Below are 26754 nucleotides of genomic sequence, written 5' to 3' on the forward strand. Positions count from 1 at the left end.
GTGTGTGTGTGTGTGTGTGTGTGTGTGTGTGTGTGTGTGTGTGTGTGCGCGTGATGCGTACCCGTCGTTGTTGTATGAGGCCAGCACCACACTGGGACTGGAGTAGGCGTTGCTGGTGACCCAGGTGCAGTGGACAGCGAACATCATCAGCAGCATCAGCATGAGCATGGTGACGATGGACTTGATGTTGGGGCCCAAACCCTCCTCGGCCTTCTCCTGCTCCGACACGTGTTTGCGCACCTTACCGGCCTGCGGGGGGAGACAAACACTGTGGTGACGGACAGGAAACAGTCTGCAGAGTTTTCGGGGAGATGAATTATTGAGTGGATTAAATCGTTGAATGAACTAATTGGGCAAAGTATCTTACATCATCCTGATGTTTTCTGTACTGTTTGATGCATCACTGAGGATTGTGAGATGAACCTCGGGATGAGTTAATCATTTCACACTCACAGCAGAGAATTGTTAAGGCTATAAAAAGTCTGGAGGGGAAGAAATCTGCACAATGTGAAATTTTTTCCTACTCCAGCACCTCCAGTTACATCCTGCGACACCTAAACTGAGGCTAAAAGTGAGCGAAGATAGATGTGGGTAGAGCTCTGCCCCTTACTGTTGGAATGATACAGACGTACTTGCTGATATCTTTGATAATATTTGTGATTGTTTTAATTAGTGTGTGTGTGTCACAACGGTCTTGCTGTGGTGTGATAGTTATTTGTTCTGTCTTGTAAAGGGCATATTAATAGAAATAAAAACTTCAAATAAAGGTTAACAGACAATTCATAACTACTATAGGGGGCACATTTGGTGAACTCTAAACCTTCCACGAACATGAGAGGTTGATGACATTGGATTAATAGCTTGATAAAAGATATGCGAGAAGGTTGTGTGCCGGGCCAAAATGTACCTTTTTCTCCCATTTTTGTGTTTTCTAGTTTGTTTGTTTTTTACTTTGTACCCGAATTTTCACTGTAAATGTTGTATATAATGTTTTACTTTGATAATAATCAAATACATTCAATATTAGTTTCAAAACTCTGTAATCTCAATGATGTATCTATTTCTGACCTCAGAACCATTATTTTTTTTTAAAACTTGCATTGTTTATATCAGCCTGCAGACTTCTATTCCTCTATTATTGGCACATAACTACTTTTTCCAATGTGTTTTTTAAACTATCAGCAGAAATATTTATCACAATTTGTATCACATTGTGTGAAATTTGTATACAGCTTGCAGTAACAGCAAAGCTTACAAGTTTATCCAAAATGTCCATCACAGCTTTTTCCCCACCAGCACAGGACAGCAACGATGTGTAACAAGCCCCGTCACCATAAACAGACGTCCAACATTGACATCTTGGTGTTTAAAAATTGGCTTAAATTTGTCTTTTTTTTTTAAAGCATCTGTTACTTTCACAAAATTGTTGCACAAGCTACATTTTTATATCTCGGCAACACTTCTCAGAGACGGCTATTTGTGGGCAACACATGAAACGTGATTAAGAGGTGGACTGGAATAGACAAAGACAGCAGTCGGATTAACACTCCACCAAGTGAGACGGCTCAAATTATGAGAACAGCATCAAACAGCTGCAGCTGAATCACAGTTTACTCAAACTGGCAGGCTAAACTGGTGGGGAGTGAGGGAAGCTGACAGAGATGGAAGTGATGAATCCAAACTGCAACGGTCTGTACAGTCAGTGATGTTTTCTTATTTGATGCAAATTTCTACGATCATTCCGTCCCGTCTTGACCTTGTCATAAAGATTCCCAGAGTTCCTCTTGTCGTCCTCGTCGCTGCTGTCTTCAGCGGGTGGTTTCTCCCTCTTCGTGTCGTCTCCCATGTAATGCTCAAAGACGCTGGAGAAAGCCACCGCAGACAGCATGCACACCACCGGCGTCAGTGTCAGCATCAGACGCACCATCACGCCGGCGAAGTAGACGGCGCTGATGGCGTACAGGGCCACTGGAATGAAAACAGGAGGGGGAGGGGGGGGGGGAGAACAAAGTAGACAAAGGTCAGACGAGGAGAAAGATGGTGTGAATGTAAAGGACGGAGGGAAAGGGCCGGTGTTTGCGAGGACGAGAAATTGAGTTGTAACGCAGCATCATCAGTCTGTGTCGAGCTCAAACCCTAAATGGAGAGAGAGAGCGCTGGCTGTTTTCCTCCGTCCTTGAAAAGCGCCGACCCGGCTCAACAGGTGCATGGCTAATCAATAGCTGTAATTGGCTGATTAAGTCTGAGGGAGAAACAGGTTGCTGAAAAACTCTTCTCGCGCTCAAAAGGTCCTCTGCCCTTGATCTTACTCCGTACAAACAAAAGTTCTGTTTGAGTGTTTTTCTTTCAGGCAGAGGGGAAGCTGAGTGAGCGTGACAATATCGGAAACAAGGACGATACTATAATGAGGATGTTTCCTAAACCAGTAGGCGTTCACTCACATCCAGGGATACGAGTCCGGATCTCTACACTCTCTTAATTTGACTTATTACAAACTGTTTAGAAATAGTGCATGTGTATTATAGCTCTCACTTAATAAAGCAGATAAATGACGTCGACAATTACAGATTAAAGGACTACATCAGTAAAACTGATAAGAAATGACAGAGTGACGGACAGACTGGCACTTTCAAGTCTGATATGAATATCAAACTCTCTAGGTTCGATCATCAGCACAAAAAAAACAACCGTGTGAGAAAATATTAGAATATTTGATAAAGAAATTCAGCCTGTGTTCAGTACATGCAAGCATAAGGTTGGAAGCCAACTCCAATTCCCACTGTGCATTGTGGTAAATCCAATCACAGAGCTTTAAATGATGTTAGTCACACTGCTTGCATGGCCATAAACATGACTTCTGTGAAAGAAATTGAACATGAATGAAAATATAAATAATCTAATTTGCTGGCATAAACCTATAGGATTGCTACATAACCTCGGAGGGTCCTGTGTTTACATGTTAAGTAACACTGACGACGTCATTAAAGGAGAGAGGTGAGTAATGTAACTCAATTTAAAGCTTTGAGAGCATTAATCAAACAAAACGCTCCTACCAAACACTCGTTCGTCATTGATGTTCTTGATGCAGAACCAGAGGCCTGCTGGGAACGTGCAGACCAGGATATGGAGGTCGAAGAAGAAGGAGACCCACGTCGTCGGCTGGTGCTCCGACACCGACGCGATGATGGGGATGTGGATCTTGGCGTAGCTGGAGACGGCGAGAGGAATGAGAAGGGGAGACACGGGCGGGATGTTAGTCATGTTGGGAGTGTTCAGACAAATTACACATTAGATCCTCCTGATTAACTCCAGAATTATGAAGGGGGAAAAAAACAAATGTTTTTCTGATCTGCGTGTTCACTCTTTATTCATCGCGGGACTTTTACACAGCAGTTTCTACTTTAAATATCTCTCACCAGAGTGTTTAGTGAGTACAGCTGGGTAAGAGAAAACACACAGCACATTAAGAAATTAGTATGAGCCTCCAGAGGAAAGAAAAAACTATCCCATACTGCTTCAGTCAGCAAACAGGGTGGGGAGTGGGGGGGGGATTGATTGGGTGTGCTGAAATATCAAACACATTGCAGAGCATTCGGAGAACACAGGGTGCCTGGTGCTGTTTGAAAGTAAGACAATAGTTAAACACAGAGGCCGGGCTGTACTGTTTGCCCCCTCTGGGATGGTGCAGGGGGGGTGGGGGGCTCGACTGAACAAGTGTTCCATCGACAGCGAGAGTGTGAAGGTCAGCAGAGCTTACCCGGTGTCCCAGAGAGAGTAGAAACGACCACTCCACGGAGCGATGTATCCTGGGGAAAGAAAAGACGATCAATACAGAAATATACAACATTCGGTGTCTTCGTGTTTCACCACTCGAGCCTTGGAACACGAGTGCTGCTAGGCGTGCAGGAAGTTTGTTGAACGATGTTTATGTAAAGGCGAGATTAAGGTTGTTACAGGTCACGGGAAAAATATATAAAAACAAATATAAAATATTTCCATTTGTTTTTCCTTTGCTGGGGGAAAACTGGGACGTCTGGGATTTTGGTGAAATCGTGTGTAATTCTGATTTGAAGAATATTCTCGAAATTCTAAAAAGACAGAATAGCTCATCAGCCCTCGAATAAAAAAAACACACTTATCAACTATATTTTCTATACAGTAGCCTATAAATGGACATGTAAGGTTTATTAATATGCTATTGCTGGGTGGTGGACGTGTTCTTTTGCTGTGAAAACCAAATACACATCGACGCCGCATTGGCCCCTTCAGCCCGTTGCGGCGATAAGTCAACTTTGCCAGCGTCTTGGAGCAGACTGGCCTTTAAACAAATGCAAGAGACCAGGGGAGCCGCCTCTTTCCTGGATAAAAAGCATAATGTCATCTACATCTGTCAACGGATTGCAATAAGTCGTTTCTCTATTCAGGGGTTTATGACCTACATGGAATACTGTATGTGTGAAGATTGGAGCAGACATTTCTTAATGCCCAAAATTACACACAAAGGGTTGTGCACATTTGTTAATCTTATTTAAAATATTTGCATCATGTTCTACAGATTTGTGATCATTTTAACATCAATTTCCCTCTAAGAAAAACCAAAGAAAACGTGTCGATGCTGAAAATGTATTCTATTGATGCTGCGTAATTACTTGAATTGACTTGTTTATAAATTTAACTGAAACCATTTAAGCTGCAAATTAGACCGCATAGGGCATTTTAGGCACGCATACAAATGTCTTATTTTGGTTCGGCTTTGATGTGGAATACATTTCAGCTCTCCACTGTTGCCTGGGGGCTCTCACAGCCACTCACACACTCCTACTGCATGTGCACAGACAACGCAAACAAAAGCCGCGGCCCCACATCTCAACTCTTGTGACATATTTGCACCAACATGTAGCTATATCGAGTCCTTTGATGCTCCTCGAGAGAGATTGTGGCTAATTTGTTGAATATTAATGATGAACTAATCAAAAACCATCATAAAAATATAAAAATAAATAAATAAAATAAGAGCGCTTGTAAATAAGATGCCACAAAGCGCTGAACTGAAGCAGGCAAGAACAATATAAGAAGAAGGAGTGAAAGTGGGATGAAGGAGATATTCTTGAGAGTTGATTTATAGGATGACACTGATTTAACCGATCAATACTTGGCTCCGTGTTCAAGAGGAGAAAAAAAACACACCCGGCTACTCTGCTGCAGAGATTGTTATGAGATGAAAAAGTCCGACAGAACCGAGAAGGACATGTGCAGTTTCACTGGGAAACTGGCACATCACCAAACAGTTATCTACTCCCTCTGCTGCCTTCAGTTGGCCGACGCATCGCAAACGTTTACCAGACGTCCAGTTGAAGTCAGGGGTCCTCACGGGACGTCTGCCTCCAAATGGGTTCTAACGCGGGCGGACGACCAATCTAAGGACGCCAATGTTACTGCAGATGCGATGTGCCATCGGGCAGACGGCCTGGCTGTCGTGTTTACATAATCTGGAGTGACAGATTGTTGGTTAAGGCAAGTAAATAATCTGCTGCCTTAATCAAGGTGAGAAAGCCAATATATTATGTCGGGTAAAAAAAAAAGCAGTCATGCTTTATTGAGGCTCATTACACGCTACTGAAAAGGTGTGCCTATACAGCCGGAGGGGAGGAGCGAGCGCTCCTCTTAAAAAGCTATACCGGCTTCTTCCTTGAGACCAGTCTGAGATAATGAACCGCTAGATCAGAGGAGCAGAGCCGGTGTCAAAATAAGAGCTATAGGCTGCGTCATCTTAAATCTCAACACTTCAGCTGGAGACAAATAAAAATCAATACACGGCAAGGAGGCAACATTTGAAAGGTCGGAAAGCAGGCAGAGCTGAAAATAATGGAGGAAAACATTAACGAGGACAAAGTTAAAGCAGCCGGCTGTGCGCATCAGGGTTCAAGCAGGCTGACCAAAAACAACAGAAATGATTCCACGGAAAGGCCCTCGGTAGAGCACACTCCTCCAACAGACGCTCTCCCACTTGCATCCGTATCAGTTTATATTTGCTCATCATTTGCCTTCCGAGGTTTCATTTTCTGACAAACCAAACGCTGATTGGCAGCCCACCGGGGAGGGCCGGGAGGTCAGACCATCGGGGAACAGTGTATGAACACACTGTAACTTTTGGCTGAATAAAGAAAACTAAATTTAAAATGGCTGAAATCCCAGATCTGGATTATCATTTAAAAAATGTCGTCAACTGATCCTTCCACAAAAGGCTATTCGTCCACCAAATCACAGCCAAATTCAGGGTAATTTCTTTTAGACGGGCAGGAAACATTACCGTTGAAATATGAAAATAACGATATTATATCTCGACATTGAAGACTGAAACAGGAAATAAACCCAGGACACGCTAGATGTATTTTTTGTTGGCATTAGTTTGGCTTAAAGTTACATTTTGTTATTTTTCAACCCTATGTACCGATGCTTTTGTGTCTAAGTGACTAATGGGAACAACAACTTTTCAAAATGGTTCAATATTGAAGGTGAACGCTGCAGACAACAGCCGCTAAACAGGCTGCAATGCAACCGCTCACGGCAACTCCTTACAATCAATGTGGGTCCACTCAAAGTGTTTCTGTCACTGAATCTCTCAGTGACGGTGAGAAATAGTTCCTCATACATTTTCCATTTCTGTTCCATTTGCATCTGATTTCTATAAACTATAATGAGATCTGTAAAAGCCAATCAATGAAAAGGATAGTACGGTACTAAACAATACATTAGCTGTTCAGTAACATGTTTGATGAGAAGTCTCCCCACTTGCTAAGCCATGATATTGGTACTGATGATACGTGCTTATAAGGACGACTCCGACAAATGATCATATTATTTTTAGAAATTCATCTATTGACTTTTCAATTCATTTAGGCACAATTTCGTAGAACCCGAGGATATGTCTTCACGTTGCTTGTTTTGTCAGACTAACAGTATAAATCCTGAAGACATTCAATATTAAATGACATTACATATAAAAAAGCAGCAAATACTCTACATTGCAAAGCTGGAAGCAAATCTTTGGGGCTTTTTTGCTTGATAAGCGACTTAATTGATTATTATGCATGGAGTAATATTCTGTCAACCAAGTAATCAATTGTTTCAGCTCGACTTACGAGGACCAAAGAATACAATAAATGACGGCCTCCATGGATGTGAACTGAGAAAGCGTGTGAGCGAACATAAAGACCTGTGTAAGTGAGATAGATGACGGTGAGGAAGACCACGCCGGCTGCAAGAGAGACTCCGAGGAGGAAGAGTGTCTGGAACTCCTGTCTGGTCAGCCGGTCCTTCAGGTACTGCAGGAAGGCGTAGGCTTGGAGAAGTGCAAACACACCTGGGAAAGAAGCCACAGGCAGAAAGCAAAGAATGAGCAAACATACATGGGAAACTCACACTGAATATTTGAGGAGGCCCTGATTCATCTCGTCTCCTGCAGGGCACCAAGACGGCCTTTTTTTTCTCCGTGGTTAAGAAGTGCCGCTGTCGGTTCGGCAGAATTCTCAACATAGCCGTTCGCGGTAGCCCCTTCGGCTGTTCATGCAGGTGTCAAAGACAAATACTGTGGGACAACATATTTCAAATGCATGAGACAGGTTTGCGTAAAAACGCCTTTCTTTCCAGAGCCTTGTCCCCCCCCCCCCCTTTAGATATCTTCTTTTCTTCTTTCCTCCGTTCCTTTGCTCTGTCACTTTCTCAGCGCCCTTTTCTCCGGTGCGTCTTCTCAGTTTGTCTGGCGAGTACGATATCAAATATTTAAAAAGAGGTCTGGTTGCTCTCGCTTTCGTCACCTCCCATCCTTTGACAAATCTTGTGTGAAATCGCCTTACCCCTCCAGTAGCGCCACCACCGCCCACAGCAGGTCTCACCCATTTCCGAGGTTAAGCCCCTGTCTGTCTCCCGGAGAGCCGCCGTGGCGCTAACGTGCTTGTCAGTCTGTGCCACCCTGTCTGTCTGTCTGCCTGCCTGCCTGCCTCAGGGGCCGACGTCTCAGCGGTACCGACAGGTCCGCGGCTCCGTCGCTCTCTTCCTCGTCTCCCGCTGTGCTCCCTGAATGCCACCACCAGATGTTCTGAGCAGCTGCTACCCCAGCGACACTCGGAGAGAGCAGGGAGTTAAAAACGGAGAGAGAGATTTTTTATTTATTTTTGTGGTGCATTTTCTCAAAGCCTCTCATAATTCTGTTTGTGTTGTAGACTCTCAGGAAAACAGGGACACTTCAACGTAAGCCTGCTGCAGTGTTAAGAAAATTTTCAAAAAGGTGCTGCTCGGCTTCCTAAAGCTGCCAGCGACAGTCCTCTCCCAATCTGGATGTACACGGACGCAGGAACCATGCGCGTACATACGCACCCATCCGTGCCGTCAGGCAGCAGATGGGCCCACTCTTGAGTGGCGAAAAACCGAACAAGCTTTAATAAACTACCCACGAGCCAAAACGAAAAGTACTTACAGTGTTAAACCCATATGGGCGGCTTGTGAAGTCGCTTACTTAATTCTATTTTGTGAATATATTCTGAGAGGGTCCTGTGTTCGTCTGCACACGGAGCGTGACTAACGGCGTCGGTGGAGGGGATGATTCAATTCCCGCCGCAGCCAAACAACCTTAAAGTGTGTGCATCCACGGTACCGTAAGGTGCTTTGGATAACAAGTGAGCGGCTTATGTAAAGTCACACCTTTAATACATGAACAATACATTTCCCTTGTGTGGCAGGGTTCAGGGCAGGTCAGAGGAACTAAACATCAAGCCTCTGAAATGCAATCTCTGCATAGTATTAATGTGTCTTTGTAGAGAACCAGAGTCTGCCCCAGTTACTTTTAATCAGAATTCAGTGTTAAAATACGATCAATCTCAATGTAATTTAAGGTGCTTTGTAACAAGTCTGTGTTTTAGAGACAAATGTAGAATTAAACCTGCATTAATAGATTTTCTTGGCCAATTGTTGGCTGAGTAACAAGTTGTAAACACAACACTGACATATATTAACATACATTATCACCTAATTAAGTTGATATGGCAAACAGTTGGCTATTTAGCGTTGAACTGACAGAAAGCAACACTATTTAGCAGTCTTGTTTCTAGCCACCTGATGAATATCAGTGCAATATTCACCCCCAAACTCCGAAGGTAAAGATTCGGCTACTCGTTTTTTTTTTTATGTAGCTGCTAAATACATGATCGCATTCATAAACTTGATGCCTACTTTGTCAGAGGCCGGTAGCACACACGAGGAAATGAGTCCGAAGAGAGCGAACCAAAACAGTAAAGTTGAGGACTGTCCCGTCACGTACTCGCAAGTCATAACTTGGAAAATTAAGGGAGCCAAGAAATGCTGACTCATTCATGTTCAAACTTTTCTAGAAGGGAACCTGTTCTTCCAAGTAGAACGCAGCATCAGCTACCTTGGAGGTACAGGCGGTGGGACTTACCGGCAGCGGCCATGTGCTCGCTGGTCCTGATTGGCTGGAAGCCGACAAAGGGGATCTGCATCGACAGCACGAGACCCACGATGTAGAAAGTGCTGTAAGCTGTAAAGAGAGAAGGTGGGTCACACAAGAAATCAAACAATCTGAAAATAAACTATTGCACCACAGAAACTATTCTGCTCCACTACTCCAGGTTGGGCCCTGCTAAGGGAAATCAGCCTCAACAGAGGTATTTAAAGTCTATTGATTTTCACTGTCACACTTCAGAGGGAGTAAATACAAAATACCTAATCTAATGTCATTTGCTGAGGAATAGGGAGCTGGCTCGGCGCGGTGCTGCAGGGAGGCCTGGAGTGAGACGACAGTGACGCAGAGAACAGCGCAACTCCCACCTTTGTCGCTGGGGGGGGTGGCGAAATCGATTGGCAGACGCAGCAGCTTAATTAAGATTTCATACTCTTCCTGAAGAGTGTGCCTCATTTCTGAAGTAGTTGTGACTGCCCTCAGCTATCTCTTTCTCACACATCTGCTCTTGACTCAAGGCGGAGAGAGATGCATTGTGAGGGAACATAGACTATGAGGCATTGTATTAAATCGGGATTTTCTTCTTTTTTCTTCGCCTCTCTCCTTTTCGTATGTTCCTTCGTAGTGAATCAGAGACAGCTGGAAAGAGGAGCCGCGAAATGTAAAGAGAAGGAGAGGTGAGGAAAATAGGACACGCCTGTAGACCTAATGTATTTTATGTCAACTGAATATGTTTCTCCATTTCTCACTTGCTACCAAAAGGTGCACGGGGTTGCTGGATGATGCTCTGCCGACATCCTTGACGAACAATGAAGGCAGGAGGGTATTTTCCACTTCATCTAACAGGCCCGGCATTGTCAAGTAGAATTTCGTTGGCGAAGAACCGTTGAGAGATGGAGCAGAGGTAGGTCAAGGCCCCTCTCACTGTAAAGAGGCCATGAATCATTTTCAAAGCTCTCACAGATTATGCTTTTGCGGTTACAGCGAGTGCAACATATAATCATGTGTAGAAGATACTTGGCAAGGCTTTCATTTTTCCTGACCACAACAGCGGTGGCTGTTGGCGGCTAAGCCGACGACGGAGAATTTGAAGGATTGAGCTCGAGTTCTGCGAGCCAACAGATAAATGTGCGGGAGCCGCGGCGTGGTCTGTGAAACCGGGGATGTTTGGAGGAATAACAAGCCTGTCTCTGGTATTTACACAAAAACAACACAAAAAAATAAAATAAATAGAAAAAGATCAGGTAGCAGGTGGCTGCATTTACTGTTAAGTGGTGTGTGTGAGCGTATGGGTGTCTGCACTGCCGATGATGGAACGCTTACGGTTGCGAGAGGTGAGTGCAGGCGTGACTCGGCATTTAAGCTTGTTTCAGGGTCAAATGCTTCGGCGGCAATGTTGAGATGCAGAGGAAGGAGGAGCGTTTTTTGTCTTGTTTGTTGCGTATATTTCTGTTCTAATGGAAGAGGATCTGAAACCGCAGTCACTTTCCATTTCAGCAACTGTATGTGGGGACGTTTTTAACATGAAGTCGCACACTAAAAGCTTTTGTGTGGTGTGTGTGTGTGTGTGTAGCTCACCGATGTAGACTCTTCTGCTGTAGCGTTGCATCAGCATCAGCACAAACACATGCAGAGGAATCAGGTTGATGATAAACACATAGCCTCCCCATGCCGACACCTGGAACACACACACACACACATAAGACACGTCAGTCAGCCTGCTGGGACATCGTCCTCTCTCTGAAGCGGTCTTCTTCATTGATCCGGCCCACGTGATCAATTATTCTTCATTTTGTTTCAAACGAGGTAACCCCGCTGAGTCGAGAGTTTCCCGTTAAAACGCTACAAATCAGCTTTGCGGGAAGGATGTCAGGTTTGCCTCATTCACGGGAGATTAATCGAAACCTGAAAGTCCTGTTGAGGAACAACGGGTTTCCCACATTTTTGCCGACAGCTACTAAAAAAAACATTTTAAAACAGTTGGATTATCGGAAAAATGCTTGTCACGAAATGGATGAAACAAAAACTATACATCAAACAACCAGGACCACTTCAGAAACGTGCAAATAAGGGACATTTATGACAAAGAAATCAAGCAAATTAAGATGAAATAATTACAACTATAACTTAATATCTGCATTTCTCTATATCAGCACCCAATGGAGAGAAGACAAAAAAAACACAACGTTCTATATAGAGCTGTGGGGTGTGACTATTAGAGAAGATGAATGGTTGCATCATTTTGAGACAGACAGCCCACAAACATCACCACGTACTCGGAGAGAAAACTGTTGTAAGAATGTAACTGTTGACTCGCAGGATAAGAGCTCAAGAGGAGTGATGTCGAGAGAAACGGACGATGTTTTCATATCAACGACTAGATAAGAGTGTGAACCACTGAATATGTCACAGGAATAAATAGGTTTTGTGGAGACGGGGCAATCCTGATCTTTTCATGATTTATTTTGTGTATGTGATCTTTCTGTAATGAAAAAGCAATAAAATAAAAAACAAGTCTGCCACAATAGTGTATCCATGCGAGATTGAAAGTTACTATAGCTTTTGACTTATTACGGCTCCAAAATACAGTATACATATACACATAAAATAAAGTTCTGAATATGTGACAATTGCATGAACAAAATTTTCCAATACAATTAAATGAAAGTGCATCAATCTATACACATAACCACCTTAAACGGAATCATTCAAGAAGGGATGTAAAACTATCTCACTGCCTCTTTACTATTAGACATAAGTACAGAGCTATAAAAACCTGACGTATATAGAATCTATAAAAACTAGGCAATCACACGTACATGTTCGATGCGGCAATAACTTTTAAAGCTGTACTAAAATTGTACCTCGACCGTTTTTGAAGTCCGCTAAATACCGCAGCACCGGATGTGGGGGCTATAAAAACGACTCCACAAAAATATCATCGACAAGTGTTCAATTGCCTTTACTTGACTACAGCAAAGGGCAAATGGAAACCGTGAGAGCACTAGACAATCAAGAGAGGAGAGCATAGAGAAAGAGTGTTGAGGGAAAGAAAGCCAGACAGAGGAAAAGAGCCCCGTTACACCCGCTCGTTATGGTGAAAAGTGCATTCATTACACTTCTGCAAACGGGAAAACTGAGCACATGTCTAATTGATAAAAAAAAACATGAATATGCTACATTAAGGCAGAGAGTTAAAAGAAAACTCCTGAATAAATTCCGTGCTGAATGCTTAGATGCAATTATAATCTGGCGGTAGTTTGCATCCGTTTTCTCAGATGGTGACGGCCAATTAGTAGCATGTGAACTTTAACTTGAACGAGTTACAGAAATGACCTTCATTTAACAACTATAAACATGCCAATTTATACGAAGTATGTATGATAACAGAGAGAGAAAAACAAATAGGGCATTAAAAAGAAATGTCTTTCTTTCTCCGCAATCTACAGCCGGCACAAAGACGAGGTCACCTGCTGTAACTGAAGCTCTGTGAACCGATGGGCATGTTTGTGCATTCATGGCAGGTGTTACTTCACAAAAACCGTGCCAACCGCACCAGTGACTTTCCGTGTAAATTTAATAAAAAAGAGCCTCTTAAAACATCGATCCATCCCAGTTAAACTCTCTGGCGTCACTGAGCTGCATTGTTGACTCAGAGAGTTAAAGTCAACATTATTTTTAAGGCTTGTTTTTTCCCCGTTGGGTACTCAACTGGGCAAACGCGTGGGAGGTTATACTATGTCAGAGGGACAGAAGATAGTGGATGGAAAAATTCCCATGGTCACTCCAACAACCGGTGTATTTACCATTTACATCATTTGTAGTTCACTTTCCAAATGGTGTTAAAGCAGGGTTTAGTAAGGCAGCTGGCAGAGGTCATCCTTTGTTTGTTTGCCATGTAGTGTTCTCAAGCACCAAGTTGAATACATTTCTAAACAAGACTAAGAATCTTCAACCATGCTCTGAGGCTCTACTTTGGCACAGAGGTGCCAAATGCCAACGTCAACATGGCAACATGCTCTCAATGACGGCGCCAACATGTTGATGTTTAGTGGGAGTAATCTTTACCACCATCACCTTCTTAGCTCAGCGTGTTTGCATGCTATTCACGAGTCAGAGATCGGTAAATGCGGTAACTTCACTGTGACATGAAGCGCCTGTTATTCAGTAAACTCTACGACGCAACTTGCTCGCGGATTTCCCTCTCGATTGTTTGGATCATAGCCCGCAGAGCGCACAATCGACCCGAGGAAAAAGATGGGAGATACTGACCATCTGGCCACATTAGGAGGACCACGCAGTGATGAATGGCCGAGAACCAAAGCTATGTGTGCACATCGTCTGTGTGTGTCTGTGTGCACGAACAGGCTCTATTTGAAATTATAGATCTAAACAGCCAGCCCTTTGCCCGAGCCAGAGGCTAACAGGTGAGGGCAGGAATCAGAAAATGTTTGGAGCCGTTATCGCTCTCTGAATTTCATACCGGGCTTATCTGATGACCGCGGGGCCGCTTAGAAGAGGATATAGCAAACACAGCATGCAACAGGGAGAAGGGTTTTACCGTGTGTGTGTGTGAGTGTGTACATTTCTATGTGTGCACAGGTGTTTGCAGCCTGAGCCATGTGCTCTTGTTGGATCTATTTATGAAAATGAATGTTGTTCTGCTTCACTAACTGAACCCTCTCCAACACCAGCAGTGACTTTAGTTCATTAAGAATTTAAGATGAGACAATAATGATCACGGGTCAACCGAAAGGTTGCGGTTGCAATGCAGAATGCTGTGAATCTACATTAGATTCAACCAGAGACCGTTCAGAACAGAGACACCCCACTGAGAGTCAGGTTCCTGGATCTGTGCCACGTGGGTTTCGCCACTGCCCCGTCCTTTTAGGAGACTAGAGGCAGGTCCTGGGTCCATTAACTTCAATGGGAGAAGTGAACGTAGATCATGAATGATTCTTTCACTCTACAGACATTGGACCCATTTTTCACAAAGTACAGCTGACTTACGTCTTTCAGTATTTGGTCCTGAAATTGAAACTTTGACCTGATGATGGCGTTAAATGGAGGATCAAGGGATCGTCAAAGATTTCCAATTCCTTCTGAGGGGAACATGAACGTCTGCATCGACTTTTATGGAAATCAATTTCAAAAGCTGTTGAGACATTTCACTCAAACCACAAATTTCAAACTCATCAGGGTACATCTTCTGGAAAAACGTTGTGCATATCAATCAAGTAGATGTTGTGATATTTCACTGGTGAACACTTGATTGGATGGTGGCATCAATAGTAGGCTTCGTACTCTGGGGACCATGAACGCCTGTACATCCAATAGTCTAGATCAAAGTGGCGGACCAACCATCGCTTATCCCTAGAGCCACGCCGCTAGCATGGCTAAGAAGTTAAGCAAAGTGACATCTATTTAACAGTCACCTGAGGCGCTTTGTGTTCAGGGCATTTAATCAATACTTGATTAAGCAAAGGAGATTTTGGTGTGGCCTGGTGTTAAAGGTTGTTTTGCTAGAGGGGACTGTGGAGGATTTAGAGAGAGAGAGAAGTAAGCCAAAGCCTTGGGAATGAGCAGTGCAGTTGATCTGCTTTTGCTCTGTCCTCTGTTTTCCCTCCCGCTCCACCCTCACCCCTGGAGGGATGAAAGGAGGATGTTGCGCAGCTACCAAAATAGTTGCTGTGGCTCTTGTCCATCAGTAGCGTCCTGCTGCTCTGATCCTCTTCTTAATCTCGTCCTTCTCTGTCCTCTCCCGTCTGATTATGCCAATATCCAGGCATGGAATCTGTCCCTGTCTTGTCTCCACATCTGCTTTACGAGTGTCACATTCAATTAAGCCCGATGGGAGAAACGTTGTGATGGCTGTATCCTGATTAAAGTGACAGCTTATGGGGATAAAGGAGTGAATGCAATACTTTGTGCGCAGGACCAAAAGGAGGCAGTGCGGGCGGTTGGGAGGTCGGTGGTACAAGCCTAGTTTGCTGCTCACTGCTAGAGGACTCACCTGTAAAAGTGGGTGGGCTGCAAATACAGTAGAGAGGAACGTCACATCACCGAGGAGAGGGGGAGAAAGTGGTAATGAGGAGAACGAAGCATGGAGACTCGATGCTTCTGACGAGGACGGCGCGGAAGTTACACATCGCAACATATTCTCTGTACGGTCTTATCCTCCTGTGTTTGTCTCCGTCTCGCTGTCCACTCTGTCCTGTTCCCTGCTTATCTCTCCACACGCCTCCTTGTCCTTTTGTCTCCGCCCGTCTCCATTCTCTGTTTTGCCTCCTATTCTATTCATCTCTCCATCACTCCTTTATCCCCCCTCCCAATCCTCTCCACGCCCCCTCGGACGCTGTGGCCCTGTGTGATCGATGAAGCTGGATTTCGGTAATCTGTTTCATTTGATATCTGTCTCACTGCCGGCCACAGAGACTTAGCCTGGAATGAGCAAGAAGCTGGAGATTTTTATTATAGGCGCTCTCACTCCCTAACACACACACACACACACAAACACAAACAATCAGTCGCTGAGGCAGTGAGCCCGGATCGTCTTTTTTTATCTCATCTCTCTCATCAATCCACCAATGGCCTTGAGCCTGAATTCATAAATAATGCAGACGACACTGGCTAAACGGCTCCTCCTCCTTTTCCATGCCTTGCCATGTCAACGCTGGACACAGGACAATGGCCCCCGAACACTAGCATCCCAGGAGCATTGTTAATTATCAAGAACCAGATCTGAATTTGAAAGGAGCTCTAAATACATATAAAGTGGGATTTGTAGAGAAAAATGCTTTTTTCTACTCCTAAAGGCAAAGTGTGTAAAAAATGGCAGAGCCAAAGCTGCTTTACAAAAGACAGTTGCAATACATTTTATAGTCGGGAAAAGTGTGACTGAAATGTCAACGCATTTCACAAGAATGAAAATGCCTCGTTGCTAATGATGAATGCTGAGGTTTTTGTGTCTTCACTTACTCAAATAATGGGAAAAGAAAGGTTGATAAGGACCGGAACCAGAAAAACTATTATACCGAACCGAAACTCAGTGAGCTTAATCAATATCTCTTTATGTGGGTTGCACAGCAGTAAAACAGACACATAAGCGAAAAAACATGTCAAATATTTACATCAAATAAGAAAAAAAATGTGTAAAAAGCAGAGAATACAAGTTAAAATATTTGTATTAAATAAGTTAAATTACAGGCCTAAATACAAATATAAATATGGGAACAAGTCATGATGTGATCTTGACTTACAACTCAATCCAGTCAAATCTGGCTGTGGTTAGTTCGTACCTTAGCCAGATGTGTGTGTGCGTGTGTGTATTCTCACCATGTAGAAATAGGAGAGACAACAGCCGATGGCCCAGAACACAGAGCCCGTCTTCACTGACTTCACCTACAAGGGAGACAGAGAGTCACAGTGAATTGTTATGAATACATCCTTAAACCGTACACGTCAGCATCAAGGAGGACATGTAGACCCACAGTTTGTGTATCGGGGACAACAAAAGCACCATAGGATGCACTTTCTCTGAGACAATGACATGATGTTCTCTTTAGACTACAGGAGAAAGAAATGATCTGGACCACGGCTCTACATAAACACTTGCCCGGGGCAACTAAACACAATGAGTAAAAATGACTATTATGCAAAGATAAATTATAATGTTATCATGATCCGTTCAAATGTAATCTGTAAACTTTAATAGTTTGAAGGAGATGTTTTCAGAGGAATCATGAGCTTCCTACCACTAGTTCTGAGCAGCTTATAATACATAATTAAAATGTAACTTAAAAGAAATACTGATTCCAATCTTGTGAAAGAAGCCAGAGGTGGTGATCGTTGGAACAGTGGAAAGACAAACAAGAGTTTTGATGAGTTGAGCTGTAGTGTCTTTTACAATGATCAGCGAGGTTCATCTACTGTTGCTGTTGGCTGTGAGGAGAGCATATTAATCGTATGCGTTGTAGTAAATAAACTATAATAATTGTCCAAATCGTTGGTGATTTTTTTTTTCCATTTCGGCGAGTTCTTTTAACACTGATGCTTTCAATAATCCTTAAAGAACTCTATCGTCTAAAAAGGGTTAGTCAGAAGCTAACGGAGTGTAATGTGAAATGAAAATGGTTAAAAGGCGCTAAACCCACATATTTTGTGTATCTTTAAAAAGCAGTTCAATGATCACAGTTAAACGATCATAGCAGATGTGGAATAGCCAGCTGTGGTGAGAGAGCTGATGAGAGGAGGAGAGTGGTTCAGACCAGACAGGCGAAAACATCTTGTAAACAACAAGCTCTCCTTCCCCGCCACAGGCCGATAAAGCAGGCAAGTGGGGGAGGAGGAGGTTGTCGAGAAGCTCGATCACACCCAAAAATGGCTGAGATTCGCTGATGGGGGTGAATCAATGATCGTTGGACTGTGGTGGTACCGGCACGCCCAAGAACCAGAACAGACCTCCGGACCAATTCTGCAGTTAAGACACACAGACGCTGCTTCATATCGTCCGTGCGTGCAGAAATACAAAAACAAACTGTGCTCCAGCGGCGCTCTCCTCTATGTGTTGAGGTGGGGCACAGTAAGTAGGTCTGCGGTGCCCTGATGATTATCATGTTCCTTCCTAACTTTGATCCAGTCTGGAGCAAAGTTAGTTTCCAGCGCATTGGAGCATTTTTACAGTGTATCTGTGTCTGTATGTAGAGCTATATTTACTGTTTAATACAGTTTTACAACAATCCTGCATAAATCATAAAGGTAGGATGTATTGCAGGGCTGTTTTATTAGACTGCATTAGCTGTAACTGGGTGTAAACTGGCAACCGAGCACTTTTCCCATAAACCGTTCCACGTCGAGTCTTTGCTTAATCGTGAAAACAGGCATGACGATCCTTCACATGTGGGTGGTGCATTTAGGTCAAATTTGTATGCGTGTTAAGATAAACAAATAGATTTTATATTTTTATGTATGCGTTGGTTTGGGAGTAGTCTACACCCCGGGTTCAACTGTGCAGGCTGCCGTGTTCTCCTCAGACAATATTGAGACAATGAGCATGTGCATGTTCAACTGGTGCCACCGCAACTCGCCTCTTCCCACTGCCCTCCCAGCTTCCACTCTGCTTGTCGAGACACAGAAGTCGCACAACGTGATACTAGTCCAGCTAATTAAATGTGAGCTAAGAGAAAGCGCGGAATTATTGCTACAACAATGTAAGCATGGTGCACAGGGTTAGACCAACAGGGGGGAAGGCAGTGCTACTCTGCGTGTGTGTGTATTCATGTTACTAAGAGCAGCGGTGTTAAAAAGAGCAGCTCTCCTGGGTGTGAGAGGATTCAATTATAGATTATAGGAGGGTGTGTGAGAGTTTGTGTGCGTGTGTGCGTGTTGGGAGGGGGTAAACACAGATTAAGCGTGTGGAGTTGAATGGGTTATTAGTGGATAAAATGAAGGAGTCGGATAATGAAGATTGGGCTGAGACTTGAGAGAGCGGCTCTCGGAGTTTTTCCCCTAACGTGGAGGAAATGACAGAGGGAGGGGTAACGAGACGAGGAAGAGAGGGCAAGAAAGGAACGAGCAATAATGAGAGAGAGAGCGAGGTGGGAGGAAGCGGCAGGACGAGGAACACTGCCGGAGCAAAACATTGACAGTGACAAAGGAAGACAAAGACAATTAAAGGCAGACGAGAAGGAAGAAAGACGGAGAGGAGGGAAAAAGGGAAACGCAAAGACAAATGTGGGTAAATGACACTGATAATGGGAAGCAGTGGCGCATGGCCGCGATGATTGTTTTTCAGGGCCCTCGCCAAATAGAACGGAGAGCGCGAGAAGGCGGTAGGTGAGCGGAGAGGGATTTTTTTTTTTTCCGATGGCACCGCTTCGCTGATGACACATCACCTTAAGAGGCTGCGATGGCTGCTGCGAGGAACACCTGCCTCACCTGGAGATGTATCGTCCATTCACGCAAGATGACAAGAGGCCATTTTAATATCGCAGAGACAAACGGATGTCCCCAACACACCCTAATGAACATTTCCTGGTGTGAGACAAATGGTTATGGCTGGATGGGTCCTGGAAATTAAATGGCAGATTTTGGAGACTCCCTGCAGAGTAAAAAAAAAAAAAAAAAAAAAAAAAAAAAGATTTCAGATGGAGACAGGAGGAAAAAGTCTCTTATGTATTCGATAAAAAGTCTACACATTGAATGGGTACGGATCAGCGCTCCCTTGTTTAACGTTTAAAAAGGTGCCAAATGTGCTATAAAAGGTTTTGTAATGCCTGCTGTGAAAATATGAAACATATCTACCCGTCTACATAAAGAAGCTGACAAACATTTAGAAAAATGTATAAAAATTACACATTTTTAGAGAGTTATATTTCATAACGCAACTCATCAATGCAGAGAGAGCAACCCAGTCTGCAATCCTTGTTGCGCAACTGTCTCACCTACCAACAAAAATGTCTGACATTTAGTCCTTGCCTTAAATTACCAAGGCAGACGGTCTTGATGGATGGAACAATCTACTTCGTTAAAGTTAGTCCGGAGTCTTGCTGTCAATTATAGTTCTTAGAGAGAAAATTGGAATTGGCAAAAATCGTGATCTGCTGGTTTTATCCGTGCATATTATTCAATATTATTAAATATGCCAGTGACTTCAAATTTAGAGTGGTTTGCATTTGTCTGTGTATACATAATATACATTTCCTGAGTATATTTAGCTGCAGAAACACACACAGTATGTTTGAGGATGCAAACCCTCACGCTGACATTAGCAGCTGTTTTGGTTTCACTCTGCTGAGCCGGCAAAACAGACAGAGTCAGGTGTGTAGCATCGGGACTGTAAACACAACAGGTACGCTCGGCCAGCCACCTGGACTCCAAACTGTAGGTCATCGCCAGACCAGCTACAGTGAGCGAGTTGTCCGCCAGTTTAGTGACTAATGCCGCCATGACACCACATGTAAACACGCATCCCGGCCCGATTGACAAAGCGACAGACTGGGACGGCTGAGTCCTTTGACAGATTAAAGCTCGCTTCCAACCCGGCGGGAGCTGTACTTCCAAGCGTGTTATTCTGTGACAAACAGCAGTGAGGCATGACGAAACACCTGCATCACCACTTCTGTCTGGATGAAAGCCTCCACCGCGCGGCATGTCTTCACGCTTGTGCATAAAAGGAAATTAATGCCTTGAAGGTAAAACTTTAACTTGGACAAATATCCTACGAGCTGCCATTACCACTCACGCACTGCCTGTGGCACGCATACTGGATCTCTCGTCTGTTCACTTGCTGAAAGCACGAGGACAGTAAGAGCAGCAGGTTTCTCCCCACCGGCCTGTCTAACATTCAACTAATCTGTCGGGTTTTTCCCCCCATAGAAATTGAAATAACCGTTGGATTATCCAACAACAAAGCCAGGAATTTCTGCCCGTCTCTGTGACCTTCACATATCCTGAGAACCGTTTATCCCATTTACATCAAGCCTGAATGGTCTATTGATGGTGACCCAAAAGAGTCTAAGTTTGATTTCAATAACGTTTGAATGAACAAGCGAACAGCGCTCTGAGCAGCAGCAGGGGGCGGAGCTTCAAGGCTCCGTAGACCGAGTCCAGCGTGTTGTCTGCTGCTAAGAGTTTAAATTAAAACAATTTGAATTAAAAATGGAAAACCAAAATATATTTTTGAAAGATATACAATAGAAAATGTGGCTTTTTACATCCGCATTTTCAATGTATTAATTGTCAAGCCTTGTGCAGAGTTTTGCAGGATCTAATACACCTATATGTTTCATCTGAAGCCCCCTATAAACAGATGTCTTCAACATCAAGTGAATCGATTTTCATGTTTACTAATTAAACTTCTTTGACCATCAGGAAAACATGTCATGGCTCGACATGAAGCTTTTTTAGACAAGGTACTAGGGATTTGGACAAAAAAAAAAAAAATCTCAACATTTGCTCCGATTAAACATTTGGCCGTCTGATTAAGTAAGTTCTTCCAAATGCTTATTTAGCCGGCCTGTGCTGCCAACCGGCTGCTAACAGCTAACATTAACTAGCTCTCTTTTTGCTAATTTCAACAGATTTGTTGCTCACAATGTAGCATCTCCCGATTGCATATTTATACTGAATATTGGCCCCTAATAAAGATCACAACTATTGTTCACTTGCCCGGTGCATTGAGTAAAAACTTGACTAAAATCTGTCTAGAACAGAACATGAACACTGAATGCTGATGAGGAACGTTGCACGGCCTCCAAAAGCATAAGTGTGGAAGTCCTGCAGGTCTTGCTCTGTTTCGAGCTGTGACGGAACTCTTTAACAGCTGCAGGCGGCCATGTTTGAACGCTGCGGGTACAATGAAAAAAATAGTGTAGTTTAAATAAAAACTGGTGCATCATTTGCCTGCCTTATCTCTGGAACTCTGGTGCAGTTGATGTGACGACTGAATGATGCGTCTCCGTACAACTACCCGGCTACAGCTGGTCAAGAACTGACATGTGGCTTATTTACATGAGTCTACAATAGGATTGCGCCATCTTATTATGCAATAATCTTTTCTAGATAATACCCAAAGCTTCTAAGCTAAAAAAAAATAAATAAACAAAGAATGGAATTTGCTAAAGTAAACTGAGCAGCAGGAGCAATGCAAAGAAGGAGACACAAAGAAGCTTTAGAAAAGAATGAACCAATGAAAGCAATAGGTGACCGTCAGTCTGAGTGGCTGAATTTCTCTGGTAATTCCTGTTCTTCATATTTGTCTAATGTATTGTTTAAAGTCATAGATAAATATGGCCGTTGACAGTGTTAACTACAGCAGCTTAAGTTAACAGCCAAGCATACAGTGCTGCAGGGATGATGCGGGTGTTAGCATTGCACCGGTTCCCTTGACAAAAGGCCATTGGATTCTGGATTACTGCACAGAATAAGCTCTGTGGCAAACAAAAGTTCATGATACTTGGACGATTTGTTCAGCAAGATAATCTAGACAAATGATGTCAAAGGCAGAAGAAAAAAGCTAACAAACTACACCATGGTCACATATGCACAAAGAGGGTGTGAAGGCGGACTAGTCAAAACTGTACTTTCAAAACTGACATTTCATATCGTGGAACTAAATGCTAAAATATCTTCAGCTCTCTTCAACCACAGACCTTTCTCAGGCATCTTACCAAACACACATTGATTTCGAGATGAGGGAACCAGAAGTGCAAAAATGTGAACTCGTCCCCAGACTGGTTCCTGCAGCGCTCGGTTGAGGATGAATTAGCTCCGATGATATAACGCTCTTTCACTGCTGCATGTTTGGAAGATGGCCTTGCAGGTGAAGGCGGCTTGCTAATTGCAGATCACTTCATTACAGTCTATTCAATCGTTTGCATTGATAAATCTGACAATATTAAATTTGGATTCCCTTCAAACGTCCGTATTCATTTGACACCTGCTCCTGCGCATGTTAGCGGTGCAGGTGTGACATTCTTTCAGAGTGATGACTATAATTGCTCCACTGTAACCACTTCCTTTTATACTCTCTCGCTTGCAGTCTACAGGAACACGGGGCAATTTTGTTAATTGAAAATCATTTTATAGACTCCATGGGATGACAGGATATTGTATAAACAAGAAATATGCCCACCGTGCTTAAATGATTGGCAGTGATGACCGCGCATTTAGAGTTTTCCTCCAGCGATCGGCTCCAACGTCAGCAGCTTTTAACCTTTACGGCATCATGTGCTGCCCATATTTATTCATTCAATCAATCAATCGCGTGACGTTCAAGCCACTAATGCTGGCCTGCAGAGTGGCAACTTGCGTGGCACCCACAGACCTGAATTCCTTCATTCAGGTTTACGAGACTCCTCGTTCACTACGATGCTGCTGCAAACCAACGACCACTACATTCAATCCAAACTCTCCAAAAAAACTTTCAATCTTCAAAGTCACTCTTAAATGTTACTTCATGCACCGACTAGAAGTGTGGCATCTTGTGTCAGGTGGAACAGTTACGGCACCGTTTAGGTATTGCGATGCCGATGTCGACCTCTTTGATGCGAGGAGAAACTTGGTTTAATAGAAAGAAAGTCTGAATACTCCCATTTAAACTGGTTATCTGCAAATGCTTTCCATCTCAAGATTCCTTTTCACATAAGTCATTCTTATTGGAGTTTAAAAGTTGAAGAAAATAAATAAAGTATGCATCACTGAACAGGCACAGCTCAATACAAAATGAAAAACTCCTCAATACTTGTCAAGGTCAACTCCAATAATGAAAAAAGATCCCCCCCCCCACACACACACACACACACACACACGAGGCATTCATAGGAAGATAGCTGAGGGGCTGTAAGGCAGCTGCTGATGCAACTGAAAAGAGAGGACACAGTGAGAAGTATTTCATACCTCTTCCAGCTTGAAAAGCCCTTTACTTCTCCCCAATGTGCAGACCATTTCAAAAAAAATGTTTGCACGGTGGTTCCTGCAAACATCCAAGCTGTGTTGAAAAATAACACGTTCTACTCATGCGTGCAATTTCTTTCATTCCGTCAAGGTCTACCTCGCTGAACAAGGATAACCGGGTCAAATTCAGTTTGAAAAAAAAAAAAAACAACAGGAGGGAAAATATGTTTTGTCACATACAAAACAAACCTGACCTTGTTGAGAACAGTGATGGTGCCGATTCAACGAGGTCAGCTTCCCTGTTGGCACACAGGTGAACCCGCTGTGTCTACTCTGTGCATTTCCCAAAAAGGAAGGTAAAGTGTGAGGGGGGGGGGGGCTATTCAACCTTTAACCCGAGAGTTTCAATTCCGTCTCTTAAAGGTCATCTTATTGTGATGGTTTTAGAGCGCAGCGTGCCGTTTCCTGGGTTCCATGTGGTCTGCACAGATGCCCAGTGTGCCTTTCAAGCCTCTGGATAAATAATTCACCATCTGAGGCCAAGTAAGATTGAAAATCGGGCTTCATTTCTGACTACATAAAGCACATCCTCGGAAAATGAACAAACTGAGTCTTCACTGTTAGGGGAGACATTATATATATTTTTCAGCCAAAATAGATTTAAAAGCTGACGGAGCACCGGTTTAGGTTTTATTCTGATTCCCAACAAAGGAGGAAGTCAAACTGACCATGAAAAACAACATCAGAGGCGTACATACAACATTTGCCTTTATAACATTTCCATGTACACTCTTCCTTATTGCCCCCTTCCATCCCGTGACCGGTGTACATACCCAGAGGTAGTAGGTGAACTGCAGGGCGAAGATGGCGATGCCCTCGTTGTCGAAGGATCCGGCGACGGAGCGCGAGATGTAGCCCGGGACGATGGCGATGAAGCAGGCCGCCAGCAGACCTGCACCCTGGTTCCACAGCTCCCGCGTCAGCAGGAAGGTGGAGATGGCCGTCAGGCCGCTGAACACCGGCGCCAGAAAGACGCACACGTCGCGGATGTGGACGGTGATGTGGAGCAGGTTGAGCATGTAGTGGATGAGGCCGGCGGTCACCATTAACCCTGGGTATACCTGAGGGAGAGAGGGAGAGTAAAATAAAGGGTGGGAGGGATGTGACACCAGTAGAGCGATGTTTTGTTTTTTGTTTTTTCTTTTTCAAACAAAAAAGACAAACATTTGATGGTTCTAGTTTCTTTATTGTAAAATGTATATCTTTGGGTTTTGGACTATTAGTTGAAAAAATAAAATTTGAAGACACACTGGGAAATTATTGGGAGGCATTTTTCCTTGTGGACCAATCAACTAATCAAGAAAATAATTGGCGGATTAATCAATTAAAATCTTTTGACGCATCCCTGGACATAAGCAGTGGTAGGTGAGTCACAGGAGACGAGAGGAAGCATGAAAGGAGCCAAGAGGGCAAAAATGTTTCAGAAGGAGATAGCATAACAAACAGGAGGACCATGGGAGATAACAAGCTGCATCATTATCAACTGACTGAGACACAGGCTTTTATCTACACCAACACACAGAAATATGTCGTGCTCCACGACTCATCTGGTAGTCACTGAATATGATAAAACTCAAGTCAACTACATCTGCCTTAAGACTCATTTGAACAGCTAACAGATGAATCGTTTGGCTAGAAAAATGTCAGAAGTATTTTGCATCATATTTTGCTTAATAAACAACTTGATGTAGTTTGGTTCATTTGTTTGAGATCAAGAGGAACACATGATACATTGTGGCATTTTAGTTCTGGTCCGGTTCACACCGACTTTTTACAAACGGACCAAGAGGAGTAAACACAGAGTCATACAGACCGACTCGTTGATCAGACGTTTTTGGCCCACACGGGTGAATCTAAACTCTGGTGCAGCACTTTAATACTTCTGATGTGTATATGTATGTTCTTTGGTGTTACAAAGAGCTCACAGAGAAATCACTGATTATGCATTATTAGAATTATTAGACTGCAAATCAACCACGTTATGAATAATGACTAAACGTATTACTGTGAGATCACCTTTTACTGGACTTAATGAACTGACTAAGCACACCGTCGTATAAAAGCACAGCAGTTTGAACAGCTTTTGACCGTTTAATCAGGGAAATTACCTGTGCTAACGCACATATGAGTCAATTATAACATTACCTCCTGAACAGACTTCACAATCAGCAGACAGATTTATTATGACTTCAGTGTTTTAATTATTATAAATGGGAGACTGATCGGCCAGTCACCAGTCATGGCTGATTGGCTGAAAACCAACCGGTTTCGATAGACGGCCGATTGATCGGCTGCATTTCTACTCGGGTCTCTAATTAGCTGGTGCATAGGAGACCTAAGCTTCAACCGATCTCATTCAATGATAATCAACCTTGTCTTGCCTATTGACTCAGAGGATTGGACTCACTCTAATGGAGCGGTATCCTGCCATGTACAGAACTACTCTTGTATTTATTATCCATTTCGAACTCTACGGAGTAAAAAAACATTACACCGCCTCCATTGAGTTGTGGCTTGATGGCTAAAAAGTCATCGGGCATAATTTAGCAGCACTTTTTCTCTAACTTGGTATTCCAGAATACATTACATCGCTTGTTCATTATGAAAATATCATCAACTAGAACTGACAAAAGCCGTTAGCAAAAGAAGAAGCACTCGAGTCATTGTCCTTATGGCAACAAAGAGTGGTTTATTGGCTTGACAGCCCGCTGTTGTTATGGACTGTCACATTAGAGGAGCCTGCCTTCCTTATCTACAGCTTAGGAGAAAGAGCGTCTGACAGTCGTTCTCCAGGGAGTGGAGGCTGGGTGGGAGTGGGGGGGGGG

The 26754-nt window shown here is 43.5% G+C and overlaps 1 protein-coding gene across 1 annotated transcript in view; it reads right to left on the reverse strand.

Moving 5' to 3' along the window:
* The window catches only part of LOC116393815 (dolichyl-diphosphooligosaccharide--protein glycosyltransferase subunit STT3B), a 90119-nt gene that overhangs the window by 13834 nt on the left and 49531 nt on the right, over positions 1-26754 (reverse strand). Inside the window, exons 3-11 of the mRNA XM_031866454.1 lie at positions 24703-24990; positions 16811-16876; positions 11054-11153; positions 9455-9553; positions 7217-7363; positions 3758-3806; positions 3054-3208; positions 1757-1968; positions 62-249 (exon numbers count right to left, since the gene is read on the reverse strand). Coding sequence (XP_031722314.1) covers positions 62-249; positions 1757-1968; positions 3054-3208; positions 3758-3806; positions 7217-7363; positions 9455-9553; positions 11054-11153; positions 16811-16876; positions 24703-24990 — 1304 coding nt within the window. The remainder of the gene's footprint in view (positions 1-61; positions 250-1756; positions 1969-3053; positions 3209-3757; positions 3807-7216; positions 7364-9454; positions 9554-11053; positions 11154-16810; positions 16877-24702; positions 24991-26754) is intronic.

The sequence above is a fragment of the Anarrhichthys ocellatus genome, unplaced genomic scaffold (assembly GCF_004355925.1).
Source record: "Anarrhichthys ocellatus isolate YVR2014 unplaced genomic scaffold, GSC_Weel_1.0 scaffold35, whole genome shotgun sequence".
Taxonomy (NCBI): Eukaryota; Metazoa; Chordata; class Actinopteri; order Perciformes; family Anarhichadidae; genus Anarrhichthys; species Anarrhichthys ocellatus.